This window comes from Furipterus horrens, unplaced genomic scaffold (assembly GCF_987537825.1).
Source record: "Furipterus horrens unplaced genomic scaffold, mFurHor1.1.pri manual_scaffold_13, whole genome shotgun sequence".
NCBI lineage: Eukaryota > Metazoa > Chordata > Mammalia > Chiroptera > Furipteridae > Furipterus > Furipterus horrens.
In genome coordinates, this window is record NW_028327183.1 from 53257869 (window position 1) to 53273813 (window position 15945).

Consider the following 15945-nt stretch of genomic DNA (forward strand, 5'->3'; position numbering starts at 1 on the left):
ATTTTTAGATTTAATACCAATACAAAAAACAAATGAAATAAAATAAATCAGTCATCAAAATTAATGCTCTGTTTAATGAAGGGTACTATCACATAAGTAAAAATACACTCTATCAAAAGGGAGAAAATTATTCTAAGTCACAGATCTTGTAAGGGTCTACTATCCATAAAATTTTACAAATTCTTACAACTCCATACCAAAAAAGGTCATTATGTTCATTAGTATTTGCTTTCTATATTCACGTGCTCCTCTGTTGGCTGCATTAATATTTACAAGGATTATATCCTCTTGACAAATTGATTCCTTTGTGATTATGAAATACCTTCTTTCTTTTTAGAGCCTGTTTTTGTTGTTGTTGTTTGACCTAAGTATGGCTACCACAGCATTTTTAAATTTCCACTTGAATGAAACGCCTTTTAGTCACAATGGCACCTTTCTTTATTGGAGTTCCAAATTTTAAAAAGACAAAGTAAACAATCATCACTTAAACGGTTGACTTTTCTTTTTTTAAAGCACCTTTACCTGATTTACTCTTCAGGCCTTCTCTGACCTAACTGAGCACCCAACCAACTGAGATCCACACCAGTTAGGGCTACATTATCTTTTTTTTTTATTTGATAATTTAATCCATTTACATTTAAGTGATTATTGATAGGAATATAGTTATTGCAATTTTTAAATTCAGCAGTACGGTCATACTGCGGGATTTTAACTTTCCATTGATATCCATAGATAGATTGAACAGATAGAAAATCAACAAGAGAACAGTGGTCTTAAATGACACATCAGAGGAGATGGACTTGGCACATTTAGATAATTTTACCCCAAAGCAGAAGAGTATATGTTCTGGACACAATAAACTAAAACCAGGGACAATAGGTGCTTCTTTTAAATGACCACAATAAACCAAAAATATCAGTGTAGGTATTATTTGCATTAATATACCTCTTTGACATTCCTCACTGGAGTACCCTGAAATGGAACAACTCTCATTTAGCTGAGATTTTATTCCTATGGATGTTCTGGGCACTGGACTTTGTCCTGTAACAAAGCTAAAACCATAGAGCCTCTGGTCCAGGTAATGAGTCCTAGACTCAAACCATCAGTAGATGCATATAAATAATGCTGCACATATAGTGTCTATACTTATGTTTGGAAGTAAAGAACAGTACCCAATAACTAATTTCTGTAATATTTGTGCTGAACCTTTTGGGCAGGTGCATGCATAGGAACTAATACCTAGCACAGAACTCTGAAAAAGCAAATGGACTTTGGGCCGTCCACTTATTTTATTTATTTAGTTTTATTTTATTTTATATTTTTTGCAGATGTAGTCCCCTATTCAATCTGGGCTGCCACAAAGACAGACAGCACAGGGATTTTTTTCTTTTGCCTCCTAGTGTGGGGCATCCACTTTAAACTCAATCCACCTGGAATCCTGGAAAAGGTGCTGATGGTTTGGAACACACTCATGGTACAAGTGGGCCAATGGATAAACCTCTAGCTATGCAAAAAAAAAAAAAAAAAAACATAGGAAATAAGCTTGGATCCAAAATAATAAAGAAAATGTTCCATCCCCAAGTCTGCCATAGTGTCTGGGATTTCTCTACAAAGAATGACCAAGAGTTGGCTATGGGGGAGGGGTGGAGCTGGATGGAGAGGAACAAGGGAGAAAAGATTGGAACTATTGTAACAATATAATCAATAATATATACTTAAAAAAAAAGAGTTGGCTACATTTATGATTGAGAATAAAACCTGTTAAACTTGTAATGATGTAACACTGAGAAATTCTCAAGGACATAAATAAAAATCAGGACCAGACAGATCATTCTGATTTTTTAAAATATATATATTTCTAGACAGGGGAATAGAGGAAGAAAGGGAGAGAAACATCAATGCATAGGACACACATGGATTGATTGCTTCTCACATGCCTGGCCCACAACTCAGATGTGTTCTGATTAGGAATTCAATGGACCACCTTTCGGTCTGTGAGAAGACATCCAACTTACTAAGCCATGCCAGTCAGGGCAGATCCTTCTAATTTCCAAACACACAAATGCCATTATGTTTTTCTAAAACCCATATTCACCAAATTCTGATGTGTCATTGTATTAGAAAATTTCCAGACTACTAATCAAAACCTAAAAGGGCTTGCTTGGAGATGTGGGAGGGGAGAGCAGTGAGATACTGTGACCATAGCACTTCAAAGGACAATGGCTGTGATGTCTCTGTAGCTGAGTTCAAGAGTTCACAGATTTTTAAAGAGCCAACAACCCCATGATTTCACACATACACCGGAAAGAAAAACATAGAAGCATTAACTGATAGGAGATTGAAGTCACATTATGTTTCCTTCTCAAATATCTCAAATATTGACAATATATAATAGTATATGTTCTGAGTAATTATGTATATCAGAACATCCATCCCCTTGGTATTTTGAAGCACACTAAAAAGTAATGATCTACGTTTTTAAATTTTGGATGATTCCCTATAGTAAGTATCCTGATTTAGAGCAATATCTCAAAAGTATTTTTTTTCCCTAAGATTTTATTCACTTATTTTTAGAAAGAGGAGAAGGGAGGGAGAAAGAGAGAGAGAAACATTGATGTGAGAGAGAAACAATCAGTTGCCTCTTGCCTACCCCCAAACGGGACTCAGCCCACAACCCAGGCATGTGCCCTGACTGGTAATCAAACCAGCCACCTTTCAGTTCACAGGCTGGCACTCAACCCATTGAGCCACACCAGCCAGGGCTGAAAACTTTTTAACATTCCACTGTGACTTCTCTCATATTTTGAAATTCTGTTTCCATTATACACTTTCCTAATTTTTTTACATCTTTAATGCCAATTTCAGGCATAAATTCTTTGGGTTTTGTGAACTGTATATTTTGGATGGAAGTCGATCATTCTTTCTTTTGAACATAGAATTCCACCCCAGTTGTGCATTCCCCAATATACAATGTGACTGTAGGTACAGTTAAACAATTTGCTAAAGGCTTCTTTTTAAATTTTTCTCTAATATGAATCATCACATGTCAATCTGTGAATGTTGAAAAACCAGTTTTCAACATGCTTCATTTGTATTCCTTCTCTTTAGAATGAATTCTGATGTTGAGTAAGTTTTGCGAATGGGTAGAGCTTCGCCACATTTCTTCCTTTGCTATGTTATCTCCAGTATCAATTTTGAGGTATTGACAGAGGTATGGAAAAGGATTAAAAAGTTTACTAAATTTGTTACATTTTCAAGACTTCTCTTCAATATAAATGGGCTTATGTTGCATGAGGATTGAAAATGGTTACAGTATTCGTTAAATTCTTCATATTTTTTGTTTCCCTCCAGAATGAATAATCCAACGTTGAGTAAGTTTTGAGCACAGGGAAAAGTTCTGCCACATTCTCTATATTTGAATGGTTTTCCTCCAGAATGAATTCTCACATGTTGGCCAAGAAAGACACTACTGAAGATTAAAAGATTTTGCACTTACTATACATTTATATGGTTTCTCGCTGGTATGAATGACCTGATGTGATAAAAGTTTTGAAGCAGTGAATAAAGGCTTTGCCACATAGTCCGCATTTAAAAGACTTCTCTCAAGTATGATTACTGTGATGATAAGGACAGAGGACTGCATACATATTTGCCATATTACTTACATTTACATGGCTTTTCACCAGTATGAATTTTCTGAACTTGAGTAAGTTTTCAGGAATCCCTAAAGGTTTTGCCACATTTTCTACACATATGAGGCTTCTGTCCAGTATGAGTTAATTCATGTTAGGTAAGCCCTGAGACAGGCAAAAAGGCTTTTACCACATTTTCTACATTTATAAGGCTTCTCTGCACTATGAATTTTCTGATGTTGAATGAGGATTTGGGACAGGCGAAAGGCCTTACCACAATTCTCTACATTTATAGAGCTTCTATCCAGTATGAATCTTCTTATGCCTTGTAAGTGCTGAGGACCAGCAAAAGGTTTTACCACATTCACTACATTTATAAGGCTTCTCTCCTGTATGAAGTTTCTGATGTCGAAGAAGGGTTGAGGACTGGCAAAAGGCTTTACCACATTCTCCACACATGTAAGGCTTCTCTCCAGTATGAAATTTCTGATGTTGAGCAAGGGACCAGGAACCTCTATAGGCTTTGTCACATTCTTTACATTTAAAAGCCTTCTCTCCACTATGAGTTATCTGATGGCGAGTTAGGGTTGAGGAGCGGGGAAAGGCTTTACCACATTCTCTACATATATAAGGCCTCTCTCCAGTATGAATTTTGTGATGCTGAGCAAGTGTTGAGGAGCGGGGAAAGGCTTTACCACATTCTTCACACATATAAGGCTTCTCTCCAGTATGAATTCTTTGATGGTGAATAAGGTATGAGGACTGGAGAAAGGATTTACCACATTCGCTACATTTATAAGGCTTTACTCCAGTATGAGTTTTCTTATGTTGAGTAAGGGTTGAGGACTGGAGAAAGGCTCTACCACATTCACTACATTTATAACGCTTCTCTCCAGTATGAGTTTTCTTATGTTGAGTAAGGGTTGAGGACTGGCGGAAGGCTTTACCACATTCGTTACATTTATAAAGCATCTCTGCAGTATGAATTTTCTGGTGTTGACTAAGATTTGAGGACTGGCGAAACATCTTACCACAGACTTCACATTTATAAGGCTTCTCTCCAGTATGAATTTTCTGATGTTTACTCAAGGTTGAGGACTGGATAAAGGCTTTACCACAGTCTCTACATTTATAAGGCCTCTCTCCAGTATGAATTTTCTGATGTTGAGAAAGGGTTGAGGACTGGCGAAAGGCTTTACCGCATTCGCTACATTTATAAGGCTTCTCTCCAGTATGAATTTTCTGATGCTTAGTAAGGAGTGAAGACCGGTTAAATGCTTTATCACATTCTCTACATTTATAGGGCTTTTCACCAGTATGAATTCTCCGGTGAATACTAAGGGTTGAGGGCCATCTAAAGGCTTTGTCACACTCTCTACATTTATATGGCTTCTCTCCAGTATGAATTCTCTGGTGAATAGTAAGAGTTGATAACCAAATAAAGGATTTGCCACATTCTCTACAGGAATAAGGCTTATGTCCAGTATATATTCTCTGATGTCGAGCAAGACTTGAAGGCCAATTATATGTTTTACCACATTCTTTACATTTATATTTTCCTTCAGTACGTGTATTCTTCACTCCATTTTGATTAACTATTTTACTACAGACTTTCCCACATGGTAAACATTTGGAAACCTCCCTCCCGATAGGAATATTATTTTGTTCAGTGCTATTTGAAGATTCCTTAAGTAATAGGACACATTTACTTTGCTTGTTTTTCTTCTCCAGAATAGGAATAACCTGATGTGCATTGTGATTTGACATTAGGTCAAAGACTTTTCTGCTTTTACAATGGTTCTCTGGAAGATGAATATTCTTATATATTTTACTATTTGACTTGTGGTCAAAATTTTTCCAGTTTTCATTGTGTTGATAACTTCTGTCTTCATTACATGTATTCTGGTAATCATTGAAGACAGACAAGCCTTTAGTGATATCTACTGTTTCATTAACATGTACACTATTCCCAAAAAACTATTCTGTGATACCTATTAAACCTTGGTGGTTGAAACAAAAATATCTCCAAAGTTCATAAAATTTTATATATTAGAATAAAAACATTACTTCTCAATGATGTATAATAATTTCTTAATAAAGAGATTACCAGATTGATCACACTTAAAATTTACATGTGCATTAGAATTCACTAAATTTTACCAACTATTGAAAGTTTAATCCCACTCTCCATTTTAGACAATTCAAATGATTTTTCACACTACAAATTATGAGAGATGATAGATTTTCCAGACTGCTTCTAGGAAAATATATATACTTTGAAAATCGTTTTTAGGCTTCTCATTTGGGAACATATTGATCAGCAAATGACACTGACTTAAAGTGGGAGTTTCCCCAAATGTGGTCTATTTTTCACCTCTTTAGATAAGAAGGATTATAAATAATCATCCCATTTTAACATCCTTTTTACTTGTGACACACTTTCTTATCAGCCTTTCATTACATTATCAAAGACATACCTTTGATATCTTACCTGTATTATTCCAGAGCATAAATCTTCTATTCCTGGCTCTTGCAACAAGGCCTGGTTGTCATCAGATGCCATAACTGAAAGACACAAAATAAAGGTTCATAGGTACAACACTCAGGTCAATGTACATTGAAGTTGAGCAATTACTGAATATACTCAAAAATGTTATGTGTTCAAAGCAACACCAGGAAAGGTACAATGAGAAAAACTCAATCAAAGGGAGAAAGTTCCTTACATTTGGCAACCATATGGCTCAAATCCTACAACACACAGTGGCCATATTATAAGAATACTCCCAATTCCCAGTTTCTACTCTGGAGAGATGGAGGGTAGTGTGTTCAATGAATCTGCTATTTATAAGCATCTTTGAAATACATGTTCCTGTGTTGCATGACATAGAGTGCTAAAACTTTCTCAATAAACAGTGAATGCACTGTAATGCATACTAAAAAGAAGAGGTGACCAATGGATCAAACACCACAGAAACTGCAGGACTGAAGACCAATATCAAGCAAACAAAAAATGTCTGTAAAAGATTTTATGAGATTATTTTTTAATTGTAACACCAAAAGAAAAAGTAAACAAAGTAAATATAGACAAATGAGATTACACCCAATGTGAAAACCCCTGCACGTTAAGGCAAATACAAAGGGGTGAAAAACACAACCTGTGGAATGGAAGAAAATTGGACCAGAGCAAAGCATATATGTCTTTAATATTCAGAATATATAAATAATTTTTACAAAACAACATGATAAAAAAAGGAACACAATTTTTTACATGGCCAATGATATATGGTTAATTAATATAAAAAAGGCAGGAATACACATGGGGTGAGTTGTGGGGAACTGCTCCTTGTGGTTTAGGGAATTGTAGCCCCTGCCTGAGCCTCACCTGCCACCTCCCCCACCCCCGCTGTGCTTGTCTTTAAGTCTCAACAAAGGCTGCGTGGGAGACACACCTGAAAACCATTCAGAGGGTTTCCATGGGAATTGGATTTAAAGAATGCTTACTATGCTTTAGAACTTGCTCTGCTTTCTGTAGCTCTTAAGTATATATTCCTCTAGCAAGGAATACATGAAACCTTGTACCTAGTGCCAGTGTGGGGTCAAGATGTTTGATAGACCCCACACTGGCACTAGGTATCCGCTGTACTGGAACTTGTAATCTGTTATTGTCAATTGTAATCCAGGCACCTGAAAGCCATTGATGATTTATGAATTTTACTCTTGTATCTCCCATGCGTATCCTTCTCAATAAAAAGCATAAGGGACAGAGGTCTGGCTGCTATTCTCCACTAGAGAGGGGAGCCACCTCCCTGCCCCCCAGACGAAATAGTGTCCTGGATAATTTTGTTCCGCCGTGGTCGTGAAACCTCTGCTGGACAGAGTAGTTTCCAACCGAGCCTAGGGCATTGGCGGCATCTCTGCCTCAATGAGTTTCTTTAATAAATGGTGCAATAAATACTGGACCAATACACACAAAATAATATAACTCAACCAATTTCTTATGCCACCTACCAAAATAAATTCAGAATGAATTAAAAACTAAAATGTGAGACCTAAACCCATGAAAACATGACAAGAAAGCATAGTCAATAAACTCTGCCATCTCTCTTAGAAAAAAAATTTTGGTATATCTTTGGAAGGTACAGCAAACAAGAAAAAAAAATCAAACAAATGAGACTGCAACAAAATGAGTTTTGCACAGTAAAGGAAACCATTGAGAAAATAAACACAATAACCAATCTGCTGAACAGCGGATGGTATCCACCAACGATGCTAAATATCAAAACTGTATAAGGAACTTACAAAGCTTAACACCAAAAAAAAAAAAAAAAAACAATCCAATTGAAGAATGAGCAGAGGACCTGAATAGATATTTATCTAAACAGGATATAAAGATGACCAATAGACATATGAAAAGATGTTCAACATCATTCATCATCAGAGAAATGTAAATTGAGACCCCAGTGAAATACCAGCACACATATATCCAGATGAAACTTATCAATAAGTTAATAGCCCTGGCAGGTGTGGTTCAGTAGACTGAGTGTCAGCCTGCAAAGTAATAGGTCGCAGGGTCTATTTCCAGTCATGGCACATGCCTAGATTACACACCAGGTCCCCAGTTGGGGGCATGAGAGGCAACTGATGGCTCTCTCTCTCACACATTGATAGCTCTCTTCCTCTCTTTCTCTCTCCCTTCCCCTCTCTATAAAAGTAAATAAATAAAATCTTTTATTTTTATTATTTTATTTTATTTATTTTTAAAGTAAAGGGAAGGGAGGGAGAAAAAGAGGGAGAGAAACATCACTGCATGGCTTCCTCTTACTTTCCTCCAACCAGGGACCTGGCCCAAAACCCAGGCATATGTCCTGACTGGGAATCAAACCAGGGACCCTTTGGTTTGCAGGCCGGCATTCAATCTACTTAGCCACACCATTGAGGGCAATAAATAAAATCTTTTTAAAAAGTAAATTAACAACTAGAATTGGCAATGATGTGAAGAAATGAGAACCCTCATGCACTGTCAGTGAGATTATAAAGAAGTTGGTACAGCCACTACAGAAAAAAAGGGATGGAAGCTTCTCAAAAATTTACAAACAAGTACCATATACCACAGCAATTCCATTTCTGGAGAGTCACCCAAAGCATATGAGAACACAAATTCAAGATGGTATATACATCACTATAACCACTGAATCATTATTCACATAAGTGAAGATATAGAATGGAACAAAAAATGACCATTGTTACAATGGTACTGAAACTCTGGAATACATAAGATTTTATTTTAGTTGACATATGACATCAAAAAAGATTTATCTCAATGGGTCCCCTTAAAGCCATGACTCATTATGTGATTATTTCAAAATTTTAATAAAATGCAAATATAATATTCATGTTATTAAATATAAAACAAAACTAACTTTATACACTTCACATTTTCTCAAGAAAAATTCTTTACCAAATTTCTTTTTTAATCCATAGCGTTATGATTTAAATTCCCATGTCTCAAATCAACCTTTAAGGAAAAAGACAAACAAAAAAGTGATCCTCATTGTGAGAAAAAAACAGAAGCCATGGATGGGAAAAAATATTTGTGAAAGGCAACATGTACAGGACTGTTACAGAAGTCATACAAAGATGTTTTCAAACTATGGTAACAAAAAACCAAACCTGACTAAAAAGGGACAAATCCCTTAACAGAAATCGGGTCGGCAGCCGTCCGTCTCGAGAGACGATGGTGTAGCTTCTTAAGAGTCTATCTGCACCGCCGAGAATGGCTGTGCAGTCCGACTCGGGAGTGACACGGTATCTGTCTCCTCCCGTGTTGAATCGACATCTTGCGATGACGCTGGAGTGTCCTCTCCAGTGAAGCTGAAGCTACAGAGCCTGGGAAGGGTGATATGGAGGGTCTGCTGTTGCCCATGCAGCAGACCCCCCCTCTCTTCGCAGCTGAAGGGTCCAAGGGAAAGACGGAGTCAATACAGCTTGGTTTCAGGTGTGCCGCAGGAGTTGCCGGTGTTGACTACAACGTCAAACCGCCTTAGGGACTCCGGCTCCAGATTTTCTGTCGGGGTTTACTCCCTTAGCCTTTCCCCTGAAGAGGTATGCCGCAAGGCAGCGGAGGTTTTTTGGAGTCAGAGTTTTCCTTCTCTGATGTGCCCTGACTGGAAGATCGAACCAGCGACACTTAGCTCGCAGGCCGACGCTCAATCCACTGAGCCAAACCAGTGGCTGGTGTCGCTCAGTGGATTGAGGACCTCCCACAAAGTGAAAGGTTGCTGGTTCAATTCCCAGTCAGGCCATATGCCTGGGTTCCTGGCCGAGTCCCTGGTTGGGGGCCTGCAAGAGGCAACTGATCAATGTATTTATCACACATGCATGTTTCTCTCCCTCTCATGCTCCCTCCCTTCCAGTGCTCTAAAAATAAATGTAAAAATTAGTATCCACAAACATCCTCCACACCTTATATCACTGAGGAAATGCACATTAAAATGATGAAAATCATACAAACAGCTCAGTCAAGCAACACTAAACCCCTATTGCAAAGGGAATCCAGAACAGTGACAACAGAAAGTGCTGCTGTGGATGGGGAGCAACTGGACTCTCATTCGTTGCTGGTGAAAATGCAAATGCTACAACTCCTGGGAAAGAGTGTGAGGGTTCTCAAAAAACTAAAAATAAGGGGATGGGCTGGATAGAGGGGGCAAAGAGGAAAGAATGGGGAAAACTGAAAATAAATATACAATAAAATACATTTTGAAAAAACCTAAAATACACTTATTATATAATCCAGAATTTGTGCTCCTTAGTGATTAACCAAACATCTAAAAACTTTACACATAAGCCAACGAGTGACTATTTATAGACACTTCATTTATAATATCCAAGAAGGAAGCAACAAAAATATCTGTCAACAGGTGACCAGAAAAGAAAATTGAAGTACATATGATGAAATATTATTCAGTGCTATAAAGAAACCCAGGCATGTCTATCCCTTGATTGGGATTCGAACCAGCAACCTTTGAGTTTCAAGATGATACCCAACAAAATGAGCAACATGGGTCTGTGCGGCTTGTATTCAAAATTTAAAATAAAAAATAATATCTAAAAGAGACAGTTATAAAACTTAGCAAAAATTACATACAATTTAGAAAAGTTTTTTAACTTTTTAAAAAGATTTTATTTATTTTTAGAGAGAGAGAAAGAGGGAGAGAAACATCACCGCATGGTTGCCTCTTGCACGCCCCCAACCAGGAACCTGGCCTGGAACCCAGGCATGTGCCCTGACTGGGAATCAAACTGACAACTGCAGGCCAGCGCTCAAACCACTAAGCCACACCAGCCAGGGCTAGAAATGTTTTTATCTCACATAAACATAACATAAATTCAACCATGAAGAGAGATAAAATTAAGGCTATTTCTGAAACACACAGGACCAAGCAACCATTGACCATTAACCAAGCACAGAAAGAAACAAGGTAAGTCCTGAACAAAGTAGGGTAAAAACCACACAAATGTACACATTAATTTTAATGACAACTGACATATGGCTGATATGTATTTAATTAGGTCTCATAACGTCTTAAGTTTACTGAGTGAAAACTATCACTCATATTGCTAATATGTAAATAAAAACCGAAAATGCAATCAGCTAAATTTGGGGAACCTATCATAAAAAAGGTACCATGTGGAAATTGTGGCTGAGTGAGACTGAAGGGGGCTGGGGTCCAAGCCTTTGTCTTAAAGGGCCCAGACTCAGACTTACTGGGACTCCCTCCCTCTGAACTCCAGACTCAGGACAGCAGCTGGAAAGACCCCAGGGACATATGCAGAGGAACTGAATTGTCTGGCTTCAGGAAAAGGTGGGAGGGGCAGTTTCTCCCAAGCAGCAGTCCTGGCGGAGGCCATTATTCCCTTGCTGAGCCCTCCCCACCACAGAGCCAGCAGGCAGGTGCCACATCTGAATATCCATCTACCTAGATAACACTGAGGCCCTGTCCTACTGATTTCCTGAGATCCTGCCCAGTCCACTTGACAGCCTCCAATGGCTTTTCCATAGAAATGGCCTCTCTTGCCTCATGCTTCAGACAATCCTTAATCTCAGAAACATACAGCATCTGCTTGTCCCATATCACTCACTCAGTGGCCACACACACAACATTAGCCATAGATGCCCTCATATTGCCATCTTGGCCTCTGCTGGGCTCCCCCTCCATACCAAGCACAAGTAGGAACATGTGCATATCGCTCTGTAACTGGAGCCAGGTGGAACTGGGCTGTTTATAGGATGTGGCTGACCTTCCCTTGCACTTGAAGAGCAGACCTAGAGGCAGTGCACCCAGTGGACAGCTTAGGACCATGTGGGATTACAACCATACCAGTTCTACAAGCAACACATTCATGGGGCGGACTTAGTGAGCCAAAGCACCACCGAATATTTTCCTAAATATGAAGCGCCTAATAATTGTGTAACTCACTTCTTACCAAAGGAGTACATTTGGGATTATTATCTCAGCACTTCTTAATATAAAATCAGAAATCTGACCAAGGTCTAATCAGAAAGTAAAAACACATCAGGTACAGTCCTGGGCATCATTGGCCTGAACAAGAGAGAATGATAAAACGATAGTGACAAAGAAATCAGGTTCACAATAAAGACCTTCCTACATGGTGGTTCTAAGGTCGTCTCTGGCAGTAATTTATTGAAGAGCTGTATAAGGAGATACATTAAGCAATTCTAACACAAAGAAACTGAAGTATATAAACTGGAAATTTTTTATGTTAGTTCATACAAAGCAAAACAACATTGTGAAGGGCAACAGAAAATTAGATTGTCTTTTTGCAGGGAGGTGCCTTGGGCTGCGATGAAATCACTGACTCTAAAGTTTCTGAAATTTTGTTTGAGGCCTCATAAAATTAGAAATTATAACAGAAAATATGACACCTGTTGCCAGGGATCCTGGGATTTCTGCTACAAATTATGGACCTCAACCACTTCCTTCATAAATTCTGTTCATGAGTCAAAAACAAAACTTTAAAAAACTAAGGCTTAACTTACAATTTCTCAGCAATGTGCACAGAATTTCCCTGGTCCCCAACTCACTGGAAGAGGAGCCAGACCACAATGGCCCTCACAGTCGAAGGGGAGGACTTTGGCCCCAAATATTAACAGGAGGGTCCTGGTCCCAGAAGTAGAACCAGAGTGCCAAGATGATACAGGAGCAAGGGACATGTTGGAGACCAGCTGGCCCTCCATGACAGCAACAGAAATCAATCTGGGCTTTTCAGACTCCTTGTACTGAAGTCCAGTTCCCAAACCACATGTGAAGTGTGGCCTCCTCTGTGACCTTTGGGCCTCTCACCTGTGTCATTTGCTGTCCCCTTCCCTGAGTGGACAGATATAGTTTTTTTCCTGCAAACATCCCAGCGCTCCTTCATTTGCTCCACAATAGTGACCAGGACTGGTTTAGGGAAACCATAACCTGTTTATAAAAGAAACATTAGTTTTGATACAGATGCTCCCATTTATAATCCAGGTAAGAAGACTGGTAGAATAATAATTACCTCCAATATCTCCTTTGAGAGTAAGAATCTGAAAGGCTACCATACAAAGCAAAGGTCCCCAAAAGACGTTAAACTAATAAAGAAAATGAAACCCTGCAGCTGGAGCGGGAAGTCCAAAAGAAACTCACCCTCACCCAGGGAGACCAGGTTCCTGTAGTTCTCCAACATCACATCCACGTACAATTTCCGCTGAGCTGGGTCCAGGCATTCCCACTCCTCCTGAGAGAAATCTACTGACACGTCCTTGAAGGTCAAAGATCCCTGAAAAAAAGAGACACATTTACTAATGGGCCACCAAGAGTTAATAATGCAACCCAATGTGAAAACAGTGTTAGAAGTGGGTTGGGCCTAGGAGAGTACACTGACTCATCCAGTGAGATCATTCTGACCCAGCGATGTTCTCTAATGTACTTTCTAACACTGAGGAATGAGAGTGACACATGTCCACAGTCCACTGCGGAGACATTTCAGAAAAATAACCTTTTAAATGAGGGACAGACACAGCCGTATGGATTGTTCAGTGTTGTCTTTGTACCATTCATGATCAATTGTGTATATTTCTCAGCAGAAAAAGGCACAGTGAGTTACAAGTGTAAGTTCTTCACGTTTAATTCAGACAATAAAGACCTGCAGTTTTGTAAAAAATGGAGATTCGGATTTAGAAGTTCAGAGATGGGGCCTGTGTTTCCACATCTTTAACAAGCTCACACTTTACTAGTGACACCACTGTTTCTGCTCCACATGCCATACTTCTAAATAGCACAAAAGGAAAAACAGAAAATAATTCATCTGTGATTTTGCATTGAAGGACTTTTACAAAATTTACATATCTCAGGGAATAAGAAACATATCAGCCACAATATTATCTAAAAATTTAGTAAAGGTAATCTTAGAACAACATTCTTCTTCCTAGAAGAATTTGTTCTGAAACACAGAGTAAAACACAGACCTTGAGATTTACTCCAAACTTGATCTAAAATTTTTCAAGAAAACAGAGGAAAATATACATAAAGAGACCTCATGGATGATGATCGCAGTTTCTGTAACTGAGGATGAAAGCATTTTAAGAGAGTAAGAACACTAAATAGCTCAAATGTTACTATTTTAGGCAAACAGATATACACATTGAAACCAGGCATAAATGAAAAGTGATAGTGAACAGAATTTTTATGTCCATGAAATTAAGACTATTTTGTAGTTCTGTAAAACTCATAAATCTATTTGTGAATGATACCTTTTGCTTTAGAAAAACAATAAAAAGAGGAATACCCAAATAATAAAATTAAAATAAAGCTAGTGTTTATTAGTCTTTCCTTTTAAAATATTGGTGTACCATAAGTGTAGAGTTACAGCTTAGAAATTTTACAGAACGCAACATACATTAATATGACTTGTAAACTTTCTTGACAACACAGGAAGTGATAATGTAGAGAATGTCTGTGACATGAGTGTGGAACATAATGGAAATTTACAGGAACAAGGCCTGATTGATTAAACCCTTCATAGCAAAAGCTAATGATCTCTAGGAAATAAAAGTAGGGTCTTCATTTTCCAAAGCAAACTAAAACTAATAAGACAGGGGTGTTTCCAGATAAAATGTGATGGGTTTTCTTTTCAAATCAGGCAATAATTCCCTGCTGGACCTTTGTTAACGATGAATGGAAACTATTGGTTATTGGTGAAGAGACCACCTCAGCCAAATGAATATCAGATGGACTGGAACAATGGATATCAGGTGACTGAAGCACATGGAAGGACATGTCATTACTGCAGTGACATTACTGAAAAAAAAAACAACCCCAAAATATAAGAAATCATTGCCTTGTCTTCTGTGGCACAGTGGATTGAGCACTGACCTGCAAACCCAAAAGTCATTGGCTCAATTCCCCTTCAGGGCACATGCCAGGGTTGCAGTCCAGGTCTCTGGCTGAGGACATTGCAGGACGCAATTAATCCATGTATCTCTTCCACACTGATGGTCTTTTCCCTTTTTCTCCCACCATTCACCTTTCTCAAAATATTTTTTTTAGTCTTTTAAATTTTTTTTAAGGTAAAGAAATCATGTGAAAATGTTTACAAATAATTTTGCAAATGTCGACGCTCATGTACATACCATGCGTTGAAGAGAAATACTATAGTGCATTTAAATAGCAAGAGTTTTGTATCAAACTAGTGGGCTAGCTACTTCAATCTACTCTTCTTTGTCAGAAGTTGCTGAGTTATCCTGACCAGTAAAATGAGCATTTTTTACCCTTGCTCTACAGAGTTCATGCTGCAGCCACATGAACCTAAAACCTACATTTCACTTTTCACTGATACCTGAGCCTCTGAGCCCATCCCAACAGGGACGCTGACATAGGTACCTTCCCAGGTACATCTGTCAGACAGGGGATGTTTTCAGTAGTGGAAAGTCACTAACTCAAGGCGGTAGTTCTTCATGGCCTTTGGGAAATGGGATAAAGATAATGCAGGGAAGGGTCTGGGACAAAGGGGAGAAGTGTGTAAATTGCTGACTGTGAAATCATAAAAAGAAAGAAAAAAAATAAGTAGACAAAAACAACCGCACTAGGTAACATCAGAAGCAGAGAAATACAGGTTGCACGTTCTAACCCACTGATGTTCAGAAGAAAAGCAAACACAGCTGCTGACCCAGGACACATGTTTACCTGAGAAGCAGCCATGGCGCCCTGGTCCTGCTCCTGCTCCGGGCTGTTTTCTCAGGCGATGATATGCAAGGAGTCACGCTGGC

General features: G+C 38.5%; 1 protein-coding gene and 1 pseudogene across 1 annotated transcript; both read right to left on the reverse strand.

Moving 5' to 3' along the window:
* Positions 1–1326: 1326 nt before the first annotated feature.
* Positions 1327–1410, reverse strand: LOC149995324 (small nucleolar RNA SNORA31; annotated as a pseudogene).
* A 1999-nt stretch (positions 1411–3409) lies between these two features.
* LOC149995325 (uncharacterized) lies at positions 3410–15877 on the reverse strand. The gene is made up of 5 exons (XM_090261366.1): positions 15863–15877; positions 13331–13457; positions 6124–6197; positions 4040–5534; positions 3410–3447 (listed from the first exon to the last, which is right to left on the reverse strand). Exons 1-5 carry the CDS (start codon positions 15875–15877, stop codon positions 3410–3412), a joined length of 1749 nt encoding a protein of 582 aa, XP_090117492.1.
* Between the last annotated feature and the right edge of the window lie 68 nt (positions 15878–15945).

What these genes read in the sequence shown, in the direction of transcription:
- LOC149995325 (XM_090261366.1), bottom strand. An exon ending in CAGGAACCTGGTCTCCCTGG is followed by an intron (nt 6,198 to 13,330) that starts GTGAGGGTGAGT and finishes TGTGTCTTTCAG; the next exon opens with TTATGGCATCTGATGACAAC. An exon ending in GTCCTCAACCCTTCTTCGAC is followed by an intron (nt 3,448 to 4,039) that starts ATCAGAAACTTC and finishes CTTGGCCAACAT; the next exon opens with GTGAGAATTCATTCTGGAGG.